The sequence below is a fragment of the Colossoma macropomum genome, unplaced genomic scaffold, assembly GCF_904425465.1.
Source record: "Colossoma macropomum unplaced genomic scaffold, Colossoma_macropomum, whole genome shotgun sequence".
Classification (NCBI taxonomy): Eukaryota; Metazoa; Chordata; class Actinopteri; order Characiformes; family Serrasalmidae; genus Colossoma; species Colossoma macropomum.
The window spans coordinates 29,126,415-29,151,263 of NW_023494799.1; the positions used below are offsets into that span (position 1 = coordinate 29,126,415).

A 24,849-nucleotide genomic window follows, 5' to 3' on the forward strand; every position below is an offset into this window, starting at 1 on the left:
TGTGGTATGTTGGTAGCTCATTGGCTTCGGCTTTGCATGCAACCGCTGTGGCTGGTTTGTGAGCTGTAAACCGCAATGCATGACATTTTAACTACACTTAAAGGTCCCTATCCTATATTATTCTTGTACAACCCCATTTCCAAAAAAGTTGGGACGCTGTGCAGAATGTAAATAAAAATTGAATGCAATGATATGCAAATCATGTAAACCATATTTTAAAGGAAGATAATACAAAGACAACATATCAAATGTTGAAACTGAGAAATTTTATTGTTTTTTGAAAAATATATGCCCATTTTGAATTTTTTGCCAACAACACATTCCAAAAAAGTTGGTACGGGGCATGTTTACCACTGTGTTTCATCACCTCTTCATTTACCAACACATTTGAGAACTGAGGCCAATTGCCGTAGCTTTGAAAGTGAAATGCTTTTCCATTCTTGTTTGATATAGGATTTCAGCTGCTCATTTGGTCTCATTTGTTGTATTTTTCATTTAATAATGTGCCAAATGTTTTCAGTGGTGACAGATCTGGACTGCAGGCAGGCCAGTTTAGCACCCAGACTCTTTTAATACAGAGCAATGCTGTTGTAATACGTGCAGAATGTGGTTTGTCATTGTCTTGCTGAAATAATCAAGGCCTTCACTGAAAAAGATGTCGTCTGGATGGCAGCATATGTTGCCAAAACCAGTATATATAGTTTAGCATTAATGGTGCCTTCACATTGCACGTCACCCATTCACTAATATCCACTAATGCACCCCCATACCATCATGAATACTGGCATTTGAACTGCGTGCTGATAACAAGCTGAGTGGTCTTTAGCCCAGAGGACACAGTGTCCATGAAAAAGAATTTCAAATGTTGATTTGTCAGACCACAGCACACTTTTCCTCTTCCCCTCAGTCCATTTTAAATGAGCCTGGGCCCAGAGAAGATGGCAGCGTTTCTGGATCCTGTTTCTGTATGGGTTGTTCATTGTATTTTAGAGTTTTAACTTGCATATGTGCATGCAGCGCCAAACTGTTTTCACAGGCAGTGGTTTTCAGAAGTGTTTCTGAGCCCATGCAGTGATTTTCACTATAGAATCATACCTGTTTTTAATGCAGTGCCGCCTGAGGGCCCAAAGATCATGGCCAGAAAACACTGGTTTTTAGCCTTGTCTCTTGCCTACAGAGATTTCTCTGGATTCTCTGAATCTTTTATTGATATTATGTACCATAGATGATGAAGAGCAAAATTTCTTTGTTGTTTTATGTTGAGAAATGTTATTCTTGGATTGTTGCACTATTTGCTTGTGCAGTCTTTCACCGAGTGGTGAACCCCTCCTCAGCTTTACTTCTGAAAGACTCAGCCTCTCTGGGATGCTATTTTATTTCCCATCATGTTACTAACCTGTTGCCAATCAACCACCAGGTGTTTTTTAGCATTACACAACTTTACCAGGCTTTTGTTGCCCCTGACCCGGCTTGGAATGTGTTGTTGGCATCAAATTAAAAATGGGCAAATATTTTTCAAAAAACAATACAATTTCTCAGTTTTAACATTTGATATGTTATCTTTGTAGGGCGGCACGGTGGCGCAGTGGGTAGCGCTGTTGCCTCACAGCAAGAAGGGCCTGGGTTTGATTCCCGGCCGGGTGACCAGGGTCGTTTCTGTGTGGAGTTTGCATGTTCTCCCCGTGTCTGCGTGGGTTTCCTCCCACAGTCCAAAAACATGCAGTCAGGCCAATTGGATGTGCTAAATTGCCCCTAGGTGTGAATGTGTATGTCTGTCTGCCTGCCTTTGCGATGGACTGGTGACCTGTCCAGGGTGTATCCTGCCTTCTGCCCAATGACAGCTGGGAGAGGCTCCAGCACCCCACCGTGGCCCAGAAAGATAAGTGGTTTAAATGATGGATGGATGTTGTCTTTGTACTATATTCAATTACATATATGGTTTAAATGATTTGCACATCAGTGCACTTTGTTTTTATTTACGTTTGCACAGCGTCCCAACTTTTTTGGAAATGGGGTATTTGAGGAAATGAGGCTGAGGAAATTTCAGTTTCCCATCATAAGGGCCCTTTAATGTCCAAAAGTTTGTAGACACCTGCTGTTCCAAGGTTTATTCTGAAATGAAGGGTATTAATAGGGAGTTTGTCCCTGTTGCTGCAGCAACAGTATCTACTCTTCTGGGAAGGTTTTACACTTGATGTTAGGAACATTGCTGTGAGGATTTGATTGCATTCAGCTGTAAGAGCATTAGTGAGGTCAGGTGCTGATGTTGGAGGATTAGATCTGGATCACTCCAACTCACCCCAAAAGTATTGGATGGAACTTCATTACTCCTGGGAACGCAGTTCTACTGCTCCACAGCCCAGTGCTGGGGGGCTTCATACCCCTCTAACCAACACTTGGCATTGAGAATGGTGCCATTCTATTGTCAGTTCTTTGCTATGGATATTATATAAGCTGTGTGTGTGCAGTTAAACACCTGTGTCAGCAATGTGTGACCTTAAAGTAAATGAACAAACATTTTTTTTCATATTTTGGATATATAGTGTATTTGATAAGCATAAATACGTTAAATGTTTTAACCCACATTAAAATCTTTTTTTGTGGATTCAATCCCAATAGTCACATAGTGGTGCATAAAGTCTTTTTTTCTGAATGCCTGTGCTGGTATTTGACACTCCTTTTCGTCATCTTTCTGGATGTCAATCTTTTGTCCGCGCACACTAAACCGGTTCAACAAGCCTTACATGGTGGTGCTCAGCAAAATCCCCAGTGTTGAATTATCACCTACAGTGTTCACTGAAGTTCTTTAAAGGGCCCAAAGGGAAAGGGTCTTTCAGAAACAGTAACAAAAAGTAATCTGTTTAATTCTAAGGGATAAAGAGAAGCTAATTTTAATAAAAGATACAAGACAAGCATTAAAAGTGTAAAAATTAAGTAGAAAAATGTTGTTGTAATATAATTCAGTGAATACCACCCTGGGTGTGGGGGTATGCTGTGAGTGGAGGTCTCACATATTGCGATATATTTATATTTCACACAGTAGGCTACATGAAACATGGGAAACAGGAACATGGAGGTGTAGCCTAAATTTTTGGTGGAGTAATTGTGTCTGGGTGAGATAGGAAGAGGAACTTAACTGTGTGGCAACATGAATGGCATATGGCTATTGTGACAGTAATTATCTGAGGACTTAGCCCAGATTCAACTCAAGAAAGACTAATTAGCTGATGACTGGCTGTGGAAAAACATGACACACAATCAAACCCAATAATTGAACATAAAACCAAATTAAGCCTACTGAGAATTTTTAATTAGAATAAGATATTTTGTGGTGAAATTGCTGTGATGAAATGCAACATGCGTAGTGTTTACATAGTTTAACCCTTTTTTCACAGTAGCAATAAAATACAGTTACCTCCTGTTTTTCTACAGATCCCTCAGTTTCAGCACTTTACATTCTTTTCCTTCAATAACATTGATGGAATATGTTTTGGTGGAAATGTGTATGATTTACAAAACCCCAAACGAATGGAATTATCATTTTTGTAGGTGAACAAGTGAGTCAACAATTTTTTTAAAGACTATTGCATCTGAAGAAAGCTGCAATTGTGATGTCGCTTTTATCTTGACACAGCTATTTTTGTAGAGAGGTGTGAATTGTTTTCACCCCTCACTTTTCACCCCTCATTGCTTGCTAATATCTCAACACAGTCACAACAGAGATATTTTATTTAAACGACAATAATTAAAACTATCTGAGTAGATTTTCATTTTGGTGAAATTGCCACATGTGGGCATCAGAAAGAGGCTAGTGAATAATGATAATATCAACAGAAAAAAACATCATTTTAGAACAATAACAAATCAAATTTAAAAATAATTTTAGATTAAATACAACTATGTTTCTGAAAAACTGGGATGCTGAACAAAATGTAAATATAAACAGAATGATGTGCAAATCACTATTTTAAATCTTATGTTTAATTGAAAATAGTGCAAAGACAACATATCAAATGTTGAAACTAAGGAAATTTTATTGATTTTTTGAAAAACATATGCCCATTTTTATTTTGATGCCAGCAACATGTTTAAAAAAAAAAAGTGCAATGTTAAAGAAAACACCTGGTGGAACATCTAACAACTAACTAGGTTATTTGGCAACAGGTCAATAGCATGATTGGGTATAAAAGAGCATCCCAGAGCGGCTGAGTCTTTCAGACGTAAAGATGGGGAGGGGTTCACCACTCTGTGAAAGACTGCGCAGATAAATAATACAACAATTACATTTCTCAACATAAAACAGCAAAGATCTTGGGGATTTTGTCATCTACGGTACATAATGCTGTTAAAAGATTCAGAGAATCCTGAGAAATTTCTGCATGCAAGGGACAAAAGTTCAAAAACCACTATTGGCTGGCTGTGATCTTCGGACCCTCAGGCGGCACTGCATTAAAAACAGACATGATTCCGTAGAGGAAATCACTGCATGGTCTCAGAAAAACTTCTGAAAACCACTGTCTGTAAACACAGGTCATCGCTGCATCCACAAATGCAAGTTAAAACTCTACCATGCAAAGAAGAAATCATATATAAACAGGATCCAGAAACACCACCGCCTTCTCTGGGCCCAAGCTCATTTAAGATGGACTGAGTGGAAGTGGAAAAGTGTCCTGTGGTCCAACGAATTAAAATTCTTTTTGGAAATAATGTATGCCACAACCTCCGGGCGAAAGACCATCAGGCTTGCTAGCAGTGCACAGTTCAAAAGCCAGCATCCATTATGGTTTGGGGTGCATAAGTGCACATGGCATGGGTGACTTGCACATCTGTGAAGTCACCATTAATTCTAAATGATATACACAGGTTTTGGAGCAACATATTCTGCCATCCAGATGACGTCTTTTTTAGTGAAGTCCTTGCTTATTTCAGCAAGACAATGCCAAACAACATTCTGCATGTATTACAACAGCATTGCTCTGTAGTAAAAGAGTCCGGGTGCTAAACTGGCCTGCCTGCAGTCCAGACCTCTGACCTATTGAAAACATTTGCCACATTATGAAACAAAAAAAATACCACAAAGAAGACCCCCTGTTGAGCAGCTTAAATATTATATCAAGCAAGAACAGGAAACATTTCACTTCAGAAAATACAGGAGCAGGTCTCCTCAGTTCCCAAACACTTACAGAGTGTTGTTAAAAGGTGATGCAACACAGTGGCACTAAAGTACTACCACAAGTATCAAAAACCCTTTGCCTATATCTGTCGCCTATAGGGCAGGTTTTACAAACCCAGGTTAATCTTAAAACTAGACTAAAAAGAATTCCCCGTTGTGATTTAAATGTAGGCCAAGACTAGAGTTAATCCATGCCCCTCTCTACCTGTGATTCGCTCTATTATGCAAAACTTGTGCAGCCAATCACGGCTGTAACACGCCGCTCGCTCGTGAATATTTAAACGAGTTCGATACAGGTGAGGCCCACCCACGGCGTTTTAAAGCTTGAGGAATATTCAACTAGGAATGGGCGTTGTCCGTCCAATCGAATCTCATGCTGTGCCGAGTGGCACGCCTTCTGAGTTAAAAAAAAAAAAAAGTCGTCTTTTCTCAACTTTGATTGGCTCTGCCGTCTGTCAATCACCACTCGTTTACAGCGTTCGCAGTTCCACGGCGATATACGCGATTCGCAGGCTAACGGAGGCAGAGGCTGTGATGAAGTAAAATTTGTATTCGGGTATTTTTTTTCTTGTATTAATTAGAAGACGCCGGTCACTGTTAGATTTAATCTTTCTACGATAGCGAAGGTTACTGCCAGGAGGCGACAGAAAGAAATGAATGATTACAAGGGTGTTTTGTGGCACAAAAAAGGGTAGCTAGCTAGCTGTTAGTTAGCCTGTGTGATTTTTGCTAGCCTGCTGGCTATCTGGCTTTTACAGGCTGTAAAAGCAAATGTTTGCTAACGGTCACTAGCCTGCTGATCACCAAGGTAACGTTACGGCGGCTTAGCGCAGACGGCATTAATCTGCACGGTCATGTTTTATTTCGTTCTGTCATTCTTCGCCGTCTGTTAGCTAGTCGTTTAGCTGGCTAGCGTGTCGGTTAGCTAGCTGATGGACAGTTTTGCGGGCGGTCTGTGTCACTACTCGGGCGTCGTTTGGTCTTGGTACTGGGGCGGTTAGCTAAGCTAGTTAGCGAAACAGCACGGATGTCGTGGCAGGCAAGCTCGTCCCGTCCACACCGGGACTCAAGCTGGTAAGGGTCGGCGCATCAAAAACACCGGCATAGCGGAGGACTGTCCGTGGGAAAAGTTCATTTCAGCCTGAGCGGTAGTTAGCAAGCAAGACAATCTGCTCTCATTTTAATGAGCAGAGTTCAGACGGCTGGCCTCAAAAATCACATCTGGACGTACACTACTAGCTAGCATGCGTGCTAACTAAACCAGATAAACATTGGCTTAAGCTGTTTTGGTTTCTGTCTTCACTTCTTCCTTTCGCTCTCCGGTAGCTAGTTAGATAAGCTATGTATTAACCGCACTATCTTTTCAGTCGTTGTTAACAGATTTAGATATCAAGGGCCCTAATTAACCACAGGCCCCGCAGTTATTTCCACTCTTTTTTCCTGAGCAAATTAGCCTATTTCATATCGAAGGGCCTCGTTCTGGTATGCCTCGTTTTTAGCATAAACGCCTAAGAGCATCCGTTTTCTGTTCCGAAACATTAAAAAAAAAAACCCGAGGAGCCACCTGCTAGAGCCCGGCCTCCGTGTGTCTTTAAATCAAGACTCGAATCTTAAAAACACTACGGCGATGACACTGGAGTCCATGATGGCTTGCTGCCTGAGCGAGGAGGCCAAGGAGTCGAAGAGAATCAACGCTGAGATCGACAAGCAGCTTCGCAGAGACAAGCGAGATGCGAGGAGAGAACTGAAGCTTCTGCTGCTGGGTAATGTAGTTAACAATGTTATTTCCATTTTCTCCAGTGCATCTGGAGTCTGTCACTCCACGGATCACGCATTATGTAGGTGCACTGTGGCTTGCATGTACACTGTATGTCGAAAATTATGTAGACACCTTTTGTAAGCAGTAATTTCTGCTTCTTTTGGTGCACTCATTGCTGACACAGGTGTCCGGTTAACACAGAGCTCCATAGATAGGAGCAGTCTCACATGAGCCTAAGGGCACTTTGTGCAATGCAAAATGTCAGCTAGAGGGATGTAAAGCCCCCAGCACTGGGCTGTGAAACAGTGAGACTGGATGGTCTTGAGTGGTAGACCACCATTCGACACCTTTGCTTGTGTGGCTGAGTGCAATCAAATCCTAACAGCAATGTTCCGGCATCTAGTGTATTACCTTCCTAGAAGAGACTGATACTTCAGCAGAGAGAGTGCAGACTCCCTATTAATACCCTTCATTCCAGAGGAAATGTTGGATGAGCAGATGTCTACAATCATTTGGACATACACTGTGGGATCCATTGTGGTATAGCTCTGTGGCAGCGTCATACATGTTTGAACTTGAATTAAAAAACCCTCACGGTAATGGTTACTAGACTTTTTGCCTTGAGGGATTTGTATTGCGATGCCTGCCTGCTTTGGGTGCCACTAGCAACCAGTACATCTGTCACGTAGCGTGAAAGGATAGTGCATTTTCCATCAAAACAGCTGCAAAACGGTTTGCTTCCACCTTGACTTGAGTGTTTACTTTGTGCTTTTGCTCTTAAAGCTTTTATGAATGCAGTTAGATTTTATAATCCTGTTGAACCAAGGTGTTCACTGAGCTGAAGTTAGTTCTGTCAGAGTTGAATGAGCAGACGCTTCTCAGCACTGTGACGCTCGTCTTGTAACAGTACAGTCATGTGTGGTGACGCCATGTGTCAATACATTTTTCTCATGTTTTTATATTGTCTTTAGCAATTATGCAAATAATTAGCTCAGTGATTTAATTGGAACTTGGATTGCTGTTTCTGTCCAGCAGTTACATCAGTTTTAGATTTCCAGATTTTAGGTTCAGCACCATCACAGTGCATGTCTTAACTCAGTAATGTTATCTTTCTGAAGAGTTTTGTTCTCTAGTTTGTAACTTGTAAGTGGCGTGTATCTAACATCATGCCCACATCAGCCACCTTGAGGTTATGGGGTTGTCCTCCATTGTAGGGTTCGACAATAGGCCACAAATACGGTGATGCTTGAAGATGTTTTAACAGTGCACAGTATATATCATGATGGTCTGGTTTTTTGAGGTTTGTTAAGAATGGGACAATGCAAAAGCGCTGGCACATTTAAAAAATACTATTAAAAACTTACATAGTGCATCACTGTGCAACACTACATCCAGTTGTGCAAGTCCAGTTAGGTGTCACCTCTTCTTTGACCTTTTTTTTAATGATACATGTGGTTGTTCCATATTCTTTAAATACTGACGATATCATCATTTATCATCATTTTGTAGGGATGCACAGTGATATTGGAATCATAACGGTATTGGCTGATATGTTTAGATCTGGCTGATATTTCAAAACGCTAGGTGATGACAAATTTATTGTACTGTGGAAGAGCAGAACGATTTTTTCATATCTGGTTATTTGGAACAGATGAAACAGTGGCACATAAAAAAAATCCAAAACTATGAATACAGTGGATTGCATTTAACATTTCAGATAATATGCTGAAGTAAATCCCACTGCTAATTATGCTCTGTTTGTAATCAAACATGCAGTTGGAAAGTGTGTAAGTACTGACAATATCCATGATACGATCAGAAATTGTATTGTGACATGTTGTGGTATAACGTATCACAATAATGATAAATATTGTCATATTGCCCAGCTCTAGCAGAATATAACTGGGCTACTGCACTAAATGTCTGCATTGTATTCAGGTAACTACATTTGTAACGTTATAATATGAATAAATGTTGCATTTATATGTCGTGCTAATCCAGATAGCTTTAATCCCAGTTTCTGCATTTTATACATTTGTATGTATCAGCATGGGAAGTAGGATTGGAAATTAGCACTATAGTGGTGGGTGAATTTACTCAACCTACCAGCCACGGTGGCGGCAAAACAAAAACAGCATATACAGACAAATAATGCAATTGTAACAGAGGGTTTTGTGACATTCCACAATGCGGATTAAATTGTGACGTCTAGTGATTGGTTGGTTAATGAGGAGCCAATGTTCTGTACGTAGTCCGCATGCTTCGGATGCCAATAAGAGAACTAGTAGTTTCATTGCTGGGACTAAAATCCTAAAATTAGAATGCTATAAAAGACCGTGAATCATCCAAATGCCACATCCACATAAGAGAGAGTACAGGTAAAATCAGCCCAGAGAAGGCTGCCTACCAGCCTGAAGACGGCCCAGTTGGAGAAGATGAGCATGCTGTTTAGGAATGCCCATGCAGATACACACTGGCCATTAAAACAAGAAAGTGGCTGGTAAAAAAATTGAGTGGCTGGTAGATTTTGGAATCCACCAGCTACAGTGGCAGGCAGACAAAAAGTTCATTTCCAGCCCTGATCAGCAGGTATGTACATTAAAAAATATCAGATATTGGCATTGGCCCACAGTATTGGTGAATTTCTAGGGGCGTCACACACCAAATGTGCTGCGTTGCGCTACGTAGTGTCACATAGCACAGTGCTGCTATAGAATACTGACAGGGAGAGCCCAAAAAATGTCAGGTTCAAGTTGATTGTTACATTCCACTCATATAAATTGAGTAAAATAAAGTTTTCACTTATCAGGCTTGGCATCTGTTTACTACATCTTCACAGGCTGTTTTTGAGCTGAAAAAGGCTTGGATAGTAACAATGGCTGAGATGACTTACCTTTAGCGGCTGTCTGTTTACCTAAAAGAATGGCTGCCTTTCTCTGTGCGCAACTCCATTAAAAACAATGTGATCGAATTTTTGGACAGGGTGCGACTGCCTTTATTATGGCAGTGGTACAGTTTTTGTGACATTATCAGCATTTGTCAGCATACAACAATGTGGCTACTCTCAGACTGAAGCTGTTTATCAAGGAAAACTATGATGCATAGCTCAGTACACATGATCATGAGATTGTTTGAACGCTGTAGTGTATGTATCATAAAAGCACTGTGTGTCCTTGGTAAGCACAAACAGCCATGCAAAACAGAAGTGACTTGTGTGAGGCATCTTGTAAGGGAGGGACTGAGGAAAGCGCCAATCTGTCACTGTCAATTACATTATCACCTAATCAAATAACAAACCGATTATTTTGACATAGTAGACTTGTAGTTTGACGTAAAGGACCAAACAATAAAAATAGACTTAACTGAAGAACAACAAACTTTGCATAGCCTTCCATCCTACTTTATCAAAGCCTTAAAAAAGACTTGTATGCATGGGTGTGTCCATTGGGCTCAATTTCATACTGTAAGGGAGACCAGTAGGAGAGTTTAAAATGTACAGTGTCACGGGGTCATCAGTTCAGGTCCTGGAGGGCTGGAGTCCAGCCCAGTTTGGTGATTTCCCTGTTGGGCTAGACAGTGGCCCTCTAGGACCTGAACTGTTGACCTCTGCATTGTCATCATGCGGACTGGCGACTAAACATTGCAGTTTGATCAAGAAGGTAAATTTCAATTGGTTATTTATTTAATCAGGCAGGTGTGATGGGCCTGAAGGAGATGTGCATTAACACAAGAGGACAAGAAGAATATGAACCACTCTAGTCTTGATTCCAGTTGTCTTGAGGAAGCTTGTATGTGGTGTGTTTTCTGTGGGATTGAGTAGTCCAATTGGTGACATCATCACCAGTGCTGGGAAAATCTTTGATTGATGGCAATAAGCCTTCTTTATTGCACTGTGGTGGTTATTTGATTTGCTGGAAGAGAATGACCTATGTCTGGAACACACTTTACTTCGACCGTGTAACAAGCCCAGGCAACGCTGTCACTGAAATAGCGGCTATCTTTTTTTTTTTAGATGTAACAATAGGTTTCCTCAGAGGAAGATCAGAGAACTGCTTCATTCTTTCTCCACAGTCTGTTACATGACCGTATTGTTGTCCATTGAAACTGCTTTCTTCAGTCAAGGACTCAAGGCTAATTTTGGCCTTATAGACCGGAGCTTGTGATTTGCTTTTGCTTTCTGTGCTCTACCTGCACTGATGCCGTCTTCTGTGCAGTTACAAGTTACTAAATGGTTCAAATCATAGTTCGTTGAGTTAGCTCAGTGTTTGAATGCACGATTTCCTAAACAATTTTGACACCTTGTGTTTTTTTGTTTTTTTTTTTAATTTCAAACCAAATGGGTGTGATTTGCTGAAGTTGGGTGAACTTACCTATCGTTGGGAGACTGTAAATTTGATCCCAAGTGATGCGATAGCTTTCTGTGATCTGGAGTCCAAGAAAGCATAATCGGCCTTGATATTTTTGAGATGGCTTTCGCTCTCCCCTCCTCTGTTAGCTTGACGCTAGCCAACATGGGCATGTGTTAGCTTATGTAAAAGAATTAGCAGTTGAAAATTGAATTGAATTAATAATTTATAATTAAAAAAAATGAATAAGCAGTGCTGAAAGTGAATAACATACATATGAAATGTAATTTCAACAATCACGTCTATTTTTGAACAAAAATGTTAGACTCAGGATGCTAATAAGACTGACCACTTAAGTACTGAAATTTGGTGTTTTTTTAAATATTTGCTAGTACTAAAGTAGTTTGGTTGGTAACATAAAGGTATTGAATGTAAATACTCAGCCCTAGATTCGAGGCAGTCCTCATTCATGATGGATGTAATTGTACGGCGTATTTGAAAAAGCCTTGAACACCTTTCAGTTTTTAAACAAGACAAAAGTAAAAGTCACATTATCCAGCATATTTAAACATAGACTACTTTGATGAGCCATGTATCCTATTAGGGCTGTATGATATGGACAAAATATCATATTTCAAATGTACTGTTGCATATAGCCATTGTTAGATGCCTTGCAGTATGTAAACAGACATTACTTGGATTCAGCACTCACAGAAACTCATCTGGAATGTCTGAGATTTGGTCAGAATGCTTACATCACTCTGTGAAAATTGTATTGATTTCTTAGAAGCTGCTTTGCATGTTGCAGCCTTCTGAGACATCAGTGTGGTAAGGGCCAATATTGCGATATAACGATTAATAAATAACATAGCATCTCTGTAGCCTACTTTCAAGGAAAATGTTGACCTGATAGAGGTGTGGTACTAGGGGACATCAGTCAGGTGTTGTCAGCTTTTTCAAGTGTGTGGACCTTAAAATAAACACTATGTACTTATAACTTATTTGCTAGATTACTGGATGCAGTTACATCAACTTCTTTTAGCTGTTTTATATTTCAGAAGTCATTCAGAGTGGTTTAATATGAAATGGTTTATTGTTGAGGAGCATACTGACTGATTTCTTTGCATTGGTGGTGATAGGAACCAGGGGTAGTGATGTCTACAGGAAAATATATTGCCACTTCATTTATTATCTAAAACTATCAGGGAACTACCAGTTTTTGTTTGTAATGTTGAAGATGGTTATATAAAAAAAAAGTGTTAAATCTGGATTTTTTTTTTTTGAGGACGATTTTGCCTTAGAATGTCCTGCATTTTTTAAAAACATGTTTTAAGCCATAAGCTTTTTGCAAAACAATGTATCAGACATCATGCAGCATATTTGTAACCATTTCATATAATAACATTTTGCAAAGCAGCTTTTAGAGACAAACTCTTCAGATGTCTGGTTCCTATCACAGCCACTGTGAACAATTCTAAATCTGTATTGTTCTTTAGAACAGAGCATTTTACATGAAAACTTGGTTTACATCTTATTGACTGAATTAAGCCAAGATTTTGAAAAATCAGTGGAATTCCCCTTTAAGTCTCTACATATATATCTCGATATATTTTCTTACTGTTAAAGCAACCAAAAGAATTTAACTATGTGAACCATTTGATAACTTTGTGAGCTCATCAAATATTTGACGAATACAATATTTAGAAAGGTCACATGGTATGGTGTTTGAACTTGCCAACATCTGTCTATCAGCAGAAAACAAGTTCTGTGTTGTCACTTTGATGCTAATCTGCTGCTGTCATGCTAACATGGCAGGTTCAGCATGTGTATATACCCATATTCATGTTGGATGTTTCAGTCATCTTCCTATTGATAAACTGCCTGCAGTTTCAGATACAAGTTAAACTTAGACTCCTATTGAGTGTCTTGGGTCTAAGTTCATGTTTGCTTTTTCCTCTTTTATTCTTGTTTTCTCAGACGCTGTGTGTTTATGTATATGTGTGCGCGTACTCTTGTGCAGTGAAAGAGGCTGCAGTGAGAGAATGAGGCCGAGCTGAATGTGTGAGAGAAAAAGAGTGTGTGTTGGCGTTCTCCGCTGGAGAGACCCGAGCCGAGGGCAGCAGCTCTCAATATCAACCCACACTACTGCTGCACACACAAACGCATGCTGTTGCTGTGTCACATGATCCGCATGAAGTGAAGGAGAGGGAGGGAGGCTTGGTTTTTTTCTCACTAAGAGCTATGATTATTTAAAGGAATATCCATCAATTAGCACAATGCCAATGACATTATGCCAGTCAGTGACTTGTAGCTTCCATTCATTGTTAGTGGTGTATTAATGCTGCAGTGCATCGTGATGTACCTATCTCAAGGTGGCGATTCAAATTCATCTATTTTTTTAATTATTGGAAGATTGGCTGATTATAGTTAAGGATATAGTAATTTTAATATAATGCCAAAAAGTCTACAGAATGAACTAAGAATGCAGATATTGGCAAATTCTTTTGACTGATAGCCAGTCATCATTATTCTGTCATTAATTGGCAGGCCTAAAATCAAGGATGGGACACATCAAAATTTCAGTTATTTAACAAACAAGCTTAGGCATTGTTCAAAGCTTTTGTAAAATGCTTCATATACACATCATACACCACTGTTACTGTCACAATAAATTTAGTTTATTAATGTAGAGGTCTGCACGGGCCTGATTATTAATACCCGCACCCCCCCTGATTTACCAATCACATCCGCTTGCGCCCGCAAATTCTAGTTTGGTTTCTTGCCATTTCCTGTCCAAAACCCTAGCACCATTTTTGCCCGCATTCGCCTGCTTCAACCACACGCCATGCCCACCCGCACACACACCTGCCTACTTTGGGCCATGCGTGTGGTCCTCGTCAGCTCCTGCCTGTGTTTGATGTAATACACTCCACTGATATAACCGTGTTCGTGCAAACCTCATGACGTGGTGGAGCCTCCAGACCCATTGCAACTTCGCAAACCCAGCAGCACAAATAAACGTTATAATGTTCTAACAGAAAGTAAATATTTTATGCATATTGGGTAAATCAAAGCTACGTGAATTTGCACACGGCACCACACAATGAGCATTGCGTTATGTGATGTCACTGTCGATAGACATGCGGGCAACACCACAGGTTTCACTACTAACATTCTTTTTATCTGTGTTAGCATTATGTTGCTAGCTAATTACTCTATAAGATGTCTACAAGTCAGCTGAAATTATTTTAAAGCCAAATCAGAGACTGAGGCTGTGCCACAGTTTAAAAATCCAGATGAATTGTCGAGGAAAAAAATCAGTTTGATTTTGTACATGGATATGTACTGGATGCTCTATAGCTTCATGTGTTTTGCTGCTTGGGATTACTAATGTGTTTTTCTCACAGCACACTTGCAGCTCATTTACTGCTTGCCTGTTTGCTTCTACAAGCAGCCAATAACTGTCCAAGCCCGCCATACTCAGCCAGCCATAATACCCATCCGCACAAGCCCACAACCTGTTGGCTGTTTACCTGCAATGACTGCAGTGCTTCAAAGTGAATCCTGCCTCTAAATAATGTAGCAGTTCATGCGGGACCCACAGGTGAACCCACCTTGTGCAGATGTCTATATTAATGCACCAAAATATTAGAAAGTATTCCTTGTATGGACCTTGGAACATAGTACTGATACTTGAGGCCAGGCGTGTGTGTGTGTGTGTGTGTGTGTGTGTGTGTGTGTGTGTGTGTGTGAAGTAAACAACCTGGGGTTCATGATTGTGACCAAATACTATAATGTTGACAAAATGGCTGGATTCTTTAAAGCTTGGCTTTTCAAAGTTATATATTCTGAAGTGTGTAAATTTAACATTATCATTACCAGCCCAAGGATGAACATAACCATGACCAGACCTAGCTTTGGCTCTGTGTACCTCATTAGCTCTCAATCCATCGCTGTCCACCACATTCTGCTCTATAATTTTGCACACCCTTACACCTTGTAGATGTTTGCGTTCGACGAGGTACATCGTTGTAGTTGTGCTATGGTCCTTTTAAAAAAAGTGGCTCTGAACACCACTATTATTAGCTGCATGCTTCATTTGTTAATAGACCTTTTTAGCGGGTCCAGTTGCCTGTTGTGCCCTCATGCATACAATTTAAAAACGTTCCTCAACTTCAATGATGAACCTACCCATTTAGATAGGAACTGCTGTACTGGAAATTAAATACAGTAAAAGTTTTTTTTTTATTTTATTTTTTTTTAAATAAGTGGTAACATTGATCGAGCAATTGTTCATTTATTGGTTAATGGTTAATTATTTGCATCCCTGAAACGAATGTTGGAAATGAATGTTTTTCATATAGAGATGGTATGTTACAACTTTTTCTTTTCTGATACTGTCAGATGAATAAAGGTTCGGTATTGGCTGATACTGATTGGCTGATAGCTGCCTTTTTTTAAAGTAGGCTCTTTTTAAAGTCTTCTAAAGACTTTTTAGCTTTGAAATGAGGCATTTTTTAATTGAAACGATTCACTAAAGGCCTTCTAAAGGTTGGCTGTCGTGCTCGAACCTCTCAAACTCTTATTACCTCACAGGAAGAACAACTGACATGATATTTATTCTGGTTTTTCCTCTCTGATATCTTAATTTTTTTTTGGTGGTATACGATCAATGCCATCTCTAGTGGAAACCACTTTCACTGATTAAAACTAGTCATCTGGGTGTATCCTGTCAGGGCTGGGAGGAGGATCACAAGACTGGACTTTTTCAAATGTTGCTTAAAAAGTTTTAGTTTTGAGGTCTGGCATATTCAAAAAAACTTGCACTCTGTAGAATCAAGATCGTTGGAAATCTAATTGATCTTGGATGAAGAATCTGACATTTGGTTTGGTTTTGAAATATGATCGGATGTGAAAATAGTGCTAAAAGTGTGAAGCTTGATGTATTGTTCTTATTGTCTATATTAAAGCAGTGAATAGTCCAGCTGCATTTATGTATTCCTACCAAAACAGTGTAATCAAACCATGGCAATATTTGACACTTTGAGATGCAGTAAATCATCTTCCATACAACTGTAATTGAATGAATTGTAAGGTGAGAGATTTGAGCCCTAGTTATTAGCAATATTAGTGTATTTGACTGAACCTGCTTTACTTAGTAATCCAGCTTCTATTTTGGCATCAGCACAGCTGAATTGCAAGCTAGACTGCTCCTACCTGTCCATAGTGTGTTCCATCCAATGTTTACCGTTTAAGAAGTGTTGGAGTGTCTACTCCACAAAAGCTGTGTGTTGTAGAGAATACTCAATGAGTCAGAGGTGTTTGAGTAAGTGTGTGTTCTTTGGCACACCCATCCTGGATCCGACTGTGTTCTCAGGCATTTGATGATCAGAGCATTTGTACGTTAGGGCAGCGTTTTTTGGCAGCCCTGTTTTAGTATTTGGCATTTCTTGTTGAGGATAACTGCAAACATTTCTTTTAATGTTTAATAACTTTATGTTAGGGTTAAATCCATTATAATGACATCTAGCTTCAATTCAGAGCCAAAACAGACAACTTTGGATTTAACTCCTTTGGCTAAGATGTCTATTGCAGAATTCTGCTTTAGTTTTTAATCAAATGACCTCTGTTTTTTTTTTTTTTTTTTTGTGGTGTATCAGTGTCATTGTCCTGCTGGACACCTCCAGGGTGCAGTATCTAGGAAGTACTGTCCATGTCCTTGTCTAGAACTTTATGATACTTTAATTTCAGAATCTCATTTTGGTGTCTCTGTGTCCTAATCCTTTTCAGCCAAAACTCTAATGGCGCTGAGTGTTTGTCCGCAGTTTCTTTTGACAGTCCTTATAGATGATATAGATCTACCTTCTTACTGTGTGTTGCTTTTTGGTGACCTTCAACTAAGCACTGCATGCCTATGCTATATGCAGATAAGATGCTCTGAATTTAAAGTGATGTTAGCAGGAACATATTCCATATACCTCACACTAAAAAGGATTTGATGTGTCCGATTTATGGTCTGCTTAAATTCAAACATTAACCAGGACACTGTGTCATTGATGCAAAGCACCACAAGCTTTTTGAGTGGTAATAGCAGTGGAGAATCTTCAGGTAGGGAGTTACAAGCTAGGCACTTCACATCTCTTTAAAAAAAAACAAAAAACAAAAAAGATTTAGATTATACACAATCCACAGTGATCAATGATGCTAGCCTGACTGCCTTGGGCTCAGGATGACTAGATCTGAACACATTCCACAAATGCAGTTACGCTTGTCTTTTAAACACACAGGTCTGTACACGTGACTTCCAAAAACAGAGCGCGCTTTAATGCTAAGAATAAATGTGGCTGAAGTGGTGCCCTATACTGCGGCATCATTTACAGCACCAATCACATACTTTTGACCACAGAATGATACGGTGTGTGTAATTTGCATGCAACTGCAAGCCGATGCAAACTCTCACCTCATGATTTCCATGCTGAAACATTTTGTTGGTATGAGAAGCTTGCAGCCCGTGTACAGTATGAAAGTAAACTAAACATTGTTTACTTTTCAGCATAAATGTGTGCAATGATTTTTTTGCAGTTTAGTTAACATACGAACACTTACTGTTGTACTGTTGTGAGGACTACTGCAGTGATACGCTCCTAGTGTAACACCATGTTATGTAACACCTCATGTTACTGAAGACCTTATTTCATAAAGTGATATTAGCAAACTTTAGCCAAGAGAACAGCATGTATGACAAAAGGCGACCATTTTGGCAGGGGGGTACCACCACGGTTATTACACCATCACATTACTTGCTGCAGTTGTTACAGTCAAAGAATTCCAGCCAAACCAGATTTGATGCACATGGTTCAGTGTCACATCAAACAGGATTTTCTAAAAATCGAAAAGACTAAGGCCAGTGACTACTTCGGCCACAGGCTCTAAATTTTTAGGCCAAAATGTAAAATGTTGTTGTGGTCAGAGGCACTGGGCAGGAGGCAAGGTAAACTCTTCAACTCTGGTCCTGGAGATCCACCTTCCTGCAGAGCCTAGTTCCAGCCACAATTTGCCACATCTGCTCCAGCTAATTAACCTCTTCCCAAGCTCCTGATTGGCTGGATCAGATGTATTAGAGTTAAGTAAGGGGCGCAGGGCAGGTTATTGGATACAGGTTGGAGCCAAACTCTGCTGGAAGGTAGCTCTCCAGAACCAGAGTTGGAGACCACTGCTGAAGAGAGATTTGTATTGTCCAATTGTATATATTTCAGTGCACAGATGAATGAAATTAATGAAATGGCTTTGTTGGAAATTGTCGATAGACAGAGCTGTCTGTATCATGTGAGTATATAAATCGTAAAAAACAATCAAAAAAACTTGAAAAAGACATAAAAGTGAGGTCCCAGTGAGGTCCTCAGATGCATTTCTGATGTGGAACAAAACCCACTCTTGTTCACTGCAGTGCTACTCGATCCATGGTAACTAATGTAGCATAGCTAGCTAATGCACATTATTTAAAATCAGCTAGATTTTACTGATTTAATTGTTAAAGTAGATCAGGGGAGCACAACTCCAGTCCAGGAGGGCCGGTGTCCAACACAGTTTTGAGGTTTCCCTACTCAAACACACCCATTAAACCTGCCAATTAACAGATGAGTGTAATCAGGTGTGGTTGAGCAGGTAAATCACCAAATTGTGCCGGACACCGGCCCTCCAGGACCGGAGATGTGCTCGCCTGAGGTAGATTGTTCTCATTTACACTAACAACTACTTAATTTTAAGTATGTAATTCATTGTGGCATTGGCCTCGGTGCACAATCTGAAAAATATGGTTTTGATGCGTCCCTAGTATTAAATATGACACTGCTGGTTTTTGTTTGTCTGTTCCAACTTTTTTATTTAGTTTCAGGAAAACTAAATATGATATGCTTTGAATCATTAAAATGTCTCAAAGTATCATGATGTTTTTTTGTGCCATATTGCCCGCCCTTACTTGTGAGTGTGAAGAACCTTTTTAAAAGTTCAGAAGTTCAAAGTTTTATACAAAGTTTCCTAGAACTGAAAGTCCAAGCCAGGAACCTTTTAGGAACATTTTTCTTCAAGAGTGTAAATTTTGGCTCATACTCATATTTGGTATTTCATGGTATCAGGTACACTGAAAGCTTTGTGTGACTGTCATGCCCCTGTAACTTCCACTTTGCCCATATTGTCTGTTCCCTTTTACCTATGGTCATACAGCCTCGTCTACATTTTTGCCAGAAGCATCCTACCTCTCTGCATCCATGAATGGGCATTCTAACTGGTGATCTAGTGGCCAAGAGATACTTGTTTTCCGTCTTGTCCAGATGGGTGGAGTGACACTAAGAGTTTTGATTGAACTGAAACCAAAATAGGCCTGGCTATCAGATGGACATTTAAGTCCATTACAAGGCAAGGAATGCAGAGAATGCCCCCAAAACCAAGAATGAGGCATCTTGTTATATGACTGGTATCCTGGTATCTGGCAATCAAGATTTTTTCCCCTTGAAATGAGCCTCACAATTAAAATCCCAGCCTGCTTTTTGACATTCTTCCTATCCGTTCTTAGAGCCGTTAGAGTGCAATTTTGGATCTCGCTTGCTCAGGGGACCGTTTGGAAGTGCCTTGGTGGGACTTTGTACTGCCAACCACTCTGGTGTCCCAGGCAACAAGATGTCTGGCTGCCAGGGTGAGAGTGGTGAGGGGGAGGGTTAAATCTTATGACAGAGGGCAGGCAAAATAAATCAAAACGGCTTTATCCGCCTGCAGTTGTCTGAAACAACTGTGGGCTGTCCTAATGCATGATCTGAAGCAGGTGAATTCGTCTCCTGCTTCTTTCCATTGGATGCTCCCAAGACACTAAAGTAGGAAAAACTGTCTTGAGTAGGGCTGAATGACAGAATATCATTTTGCGATTGTTACTACGTGTCCGCCATATACTGAAAACATTGAAGAACTCTGTGCTTTGATGTGATGTGATTAAAGGAATGGTTTGGCAAAAAATGTAATTTACACAGTTTCTCACTTACCCCACATGTAGTAGATCAGCCAAGACATGTTTGAAGTCTGCACTTCACTTGTGGATGTGTTTGAGGACACAGTATGACTTACTGCAAACTATGAAAATGAACAAAGTCTTTACAGAGTGGTTTGGTAAAAAAAAATTTATAGTACACAGTTTTCCATTCACCCCTGATGTAGTCAATCCACTGATACTTGTTGTGGTAACACTTTCTGTGAATGTCACGTTTGTAAGCATCTATAAACACATTTATAACATGTTATAATGCCTTCATACGGCATTATAAACATGATTATAAACATTTATAAAAATGAATTACACCGGATTACACTTTATAGCCATGTTTATTATACATTATGAATTGTTAATATAATGCATTATAAGTAGTGTTGATAACATGTTATACTGTCAGTGCCAAAGAAGTCAGTCCCAGCTTGGAGACTGCAAAGTAAAGACAAATACCAAGCTAACGGTGGTGTACATTGACTTTCCCACATTGGGTAAAGCACTGTTGGCAGCACTAGTTTAAACTCTGACATTTGAAGCCTGTAATGTGCTTTATTATGTATGTTTTAGTGTTTCAGTAAATCCTTCAGTAAATACTTCAACTTGAAGCCTCACTCTTAACACTGGAGGAGGCTTTAGTACAGTACGCTTCACTTTACTTGGAGCAGACAAATACCACTGATGAGCTCTTATAATTTATGAACAGTACTTATAATGTATTATGTTAACAATTCATAATGCATAATAAGCATGGCTATAACGTAATGCATTTTTATAAATATTTATAGCCATGTTTATAATGCCTTATGAATGCATTATAACGTGTTATGAATGTGTTTATAGATGCTTACAAAGGTGACATTCATAGAAAGTGTTACCCTTGTTTGGTGTACAGATGTTTCCTCTTTAGTGTAGCACTGCAACTACGCTATATGGCCAAAAGTGTGTAAACGCCTCACCGCCACACCTGTACGAGCATGTTGGACATCCCATTCTAAAACCATGGGCTTTAATATGGAGTAGCTATAACAGCCTGCTTTCTTCTGAGAAGGCTTCACACAATACTTTGGAGTGTGTCTGTGGGAATTTGTCTATTCAGTCAAAGGAGCATTTGTGAGGTCAGGCGCTGATGTTGGATGGGAAGTCGACGTTCCAGTTCATTACAAAGGTGTTCAGTGGGATTGAGGCCAGGGCTCTGTGCAGGCCACTGGAGTTCCTCCACACCAGATTCATCATGTCTTTATGGACCTTGATTTTTTACACTTGACTGGGGCAGATCTAGCAGGGCAGAAAACTGACTTGTCTATCTTACTATCAATGTTTGTCTATCGATTGCATGGCTATGTGCTTGCTTTTATGCACCTTTTAGCAATGGGTGTGGCTGAAACACCTGAACTGAATAGTTAGGTGGGGTGTCCTCATACTTTTGGCCATATAATGTATAAGGCTAATGTTGCTAACCAACACTAGAGTTCGTCAGTCACCAAAATCTCTTATATAAATACATCTGCACAATTTTTCTCAACTGGCTGGGTAGCATCCCCAGTGCAAAATGCCTAAGGGCAGAATTCTCACAGCACACAATAAAACAAGTTTGTTAAGGCTACTGTCCACCACAACTGTCGTATACTGCATCTAAAAATTCAAAACCATTGTTTTTAATGAAGGTGCATGCTCCACCACAGACATTTATGCATTGTGCACCATTTGTGCACCACATACTGGCCACAGTCGCCACTAGTCGGTGACTTCCAGCAGTCCTCTGTGTCTCAGAGTGCTACCGCTTGCCACTCGGCATCTAGCCATTACTGCATTGTTATATCCAGAACAAGACCACGAACAACTGATAATAGGTGATGTGGTTTGAAATTTACATTGCAGTCAGTCACAGAAGTCTTTAAGATAAATGCAAACTGCTTAGTATCACTTCAGTTTATTTATTTATTTTTTTTAGCCCGAAGCTCATTAAGTGGGTTACATGAACACATGAAACAGCATGTGCATATCATATTTTCAGTGCTTTATATTAGTTAAAGTTAGCAATATAAATAACATTAGAAATAACATTATTTGCTTTGTAATAACCAAACTGGCATTTTAAAATTCTTAAATGAAAAATCTGTTGCCTATTTTTGTAAAATGAAGCAAATAAAGTGCTACGTTTAAATTAAGAGGCAAATGTGCTTAATCCAATGTATGATTATGCTACATTTTGGTTTAGGTCTAGGGGCATCATTCAGATACAGCACTAGTGTGTTGGTCTCATAAACACACAATGCAGATCAGCCAAAGTAAAAGTAATAAATTGACCTATCGTCATGTATTTGGAGCAGAAATCTGCTGATTCTGATCTTGATTAATTCCAATCGTGCCTCCGTATTTATTAGCCTAATTACATTATGACTTATTTCACCTCGTGTCTCTTTTAACTGGAAGACTGTGTTTTTAATAGCTGATCGGTATCACATTGATACCAAATCGGTTCAGAAAGGTTTTATTGCATTAAATCTATATGAATAGCATAGAGGGTGAAAAGATGAAAGTCTGAACTTGAGCCTGAAGTGAGTTTGAACTTGCTCTCCCTGTGACCCAACTTGGCTCTGTGCTTCTTTGGTGTGCCTTTAAGTAATGGTGTTAGTAGTTGTCCCATCCAGGACTATGTTTGGCAGATTTGGTTAGAGAAAGTTGGTCTGAGTTGAGTTTTAAAATACAAATCTTACCTGACCCCATCATAGTTAAACATTTAGGAAAAGGACGCCATGCTCCACGATTTTTACCTGAAAAAACTGAGCCTTGACTGAAATAACTGTTTCATTCATTTGTGGTAAAATGTATGTTCTCTATCTTAAGTGTTTGGTCCATATTTAGCCTTTCATTTGCCATAGATTGGTTCACTCAGATGTAGGGAAGGACATTCAGTCAAGCACTGCATCAACCTGATCTGCCTCAGTCACGTTTATAATTAGGTATGGTACTTGTACATCAAAAAATATACAACGCTTGTCAAGTGGTCCACTTTGAATTTGACGGCTATTTTTAACTGACATTTCCTATTTTCGGTCAGTCTTTCTTTCAGGGTGGAGCAGTTATTTGCCATGAGGAGGGGGCACGGTTTGGCCTGCTCTTTGAAAATGGGTTTACTGTGTGCTAAATGCTGTAAAGTGTTGCCATGACGACCATCTCTGCACCAGGACTGTGCTGTGGCCAATGTAGCCTGGTTTCTGTCTTAATGCTGTTGCGCATGCCTTATTGTTTGAGAAATAGTAAATCTAAATCTAAGATCAGTGTTATTATATACTGCCATAAATAAATCAGATTTAAGCAAGTTACGCTGCAAACATGTATTTAATGTTGCTCGTGCCTTACATTTTTTTTAATTATGTATTTCTTTCCTTAATCTTCTCATTCTGCTACTGTACAAGGTCACCACCAATGCTGTGCAGGTCAGAACTCTCACATAGCAAATGAACCAAGTCTCTGTCTGTGGCGTGACCTAGATTTTACTGCATAGCCTAAACCTACTAGGGAAGAAAATCAGCAGAGAGCTCCAAAAATTGTCCTTATAAACTCAGAGTAGGGGGTATGAAAACATGTGATTGGTTTATGATAAATAATTTTGCGTCAGAATCACTGTTTGGCTAATCTTGATGAGTAAAGCCATTGTTTTGATTCATTCTACCTTCTTTAGATTCTGTTGCAGTGTTGGTGTCTGTCCAGATACCAGCAAGAAATCACGGCTATGATTTGGTAGTTCGTGCTAACTAGTAGGTAGATGAGAAGTTTTTATTTACTCTGGCTTTCTGTCTCACTGCTCAGTCAGAACTTAGCTTTATCCTTAGGAGTTTGAGGGAGCTGTGCTTATGCAACCAAACCGTTTAATGGGATTCCCCTGTCAGCATACAGCCAGCTGTGTGTGCGTGAGAGAGGGGCGGAGAAGTTGAGGTTCTGCTGCTGCTTCTTTTTTAAATAAAGAGCCACTGTCTTTGCATTGCTTTAATGTGTGTGAATCCAAACTGCTCAGCTCTGCCATCTGACTTTTTTGCTTTCCAGTGTTGCTTCTTTATCTGCATTGATGCTATTTAGTGACTTTAACATGGCATAATTAAGATAAAAAATTCCAAGAATATTTGGGATATTTTGGTTATCCAGAGCTCTCATACCTTTTGTGTTTGTTGCTCCTCTCTAGGCACGGGTGAGAGCGGCAAGAGCACCTTCATCAAACAGATGCGCATCATCCATGGGTCAGGCTACACTGACGAAGACAAGCGCAGCTTCACTAAGCTCGTCTACCAGAACATCTTCACCTCCATGCAGGCCATGATCCGCGCTATGGATAATCTCAAGATCCAGTACAAGTATGAGCAAAACAAGGTGAGAATCTATATTCAGTGGACAGAGTGAACTAAATGCAGAAACACAATTTGAGAAAGATTAGGTGTGTGTGTGTATTTTTTGCATGTATTTATTATTATTTATGTTTATTATTTTATTTATTTGTTTATTTTTACAAATTACACATTTTGTTGACTTTTTTTGACTA

The 24,849-nt window shown here is 39.6% G+C and overlaps 1 protein-coding gene across 2 annotated transcripts in view; it reads left to right on the plus strand.

Moving 5' to 3' along the window:
• Positions 1-5,652: 5,652 nt before the first annotated feature.
• The window catches only part of LOC118818804 (guanine nucleotide-binding protein G(q) subunit alpha-like), a 34,659-nt gene continuing 15,462 nt past the window's right edge, over positions 5,653-24,849 (plus strand). Inside the window, exons 1-2 of one of the 2 annotated variants that reach the window (XM_036586255.1) lie at positions 5,653-6,936; positions 24,496-24,680. In XM_036586255.1, the coding sequence (XP_036442148.1) occupies positions 6,801-6,936; positions 24,496-24,680 (321 nt within the window). In that variant the 5' untranslated portion in view covers positions 5,653-6,800. The remainder of the gene's footprint in view (positions 6,937-24,495; positions 24,681-24,849) is intronic. The other variant, XM_036586256.1, reaches the window with a different exon arrangement.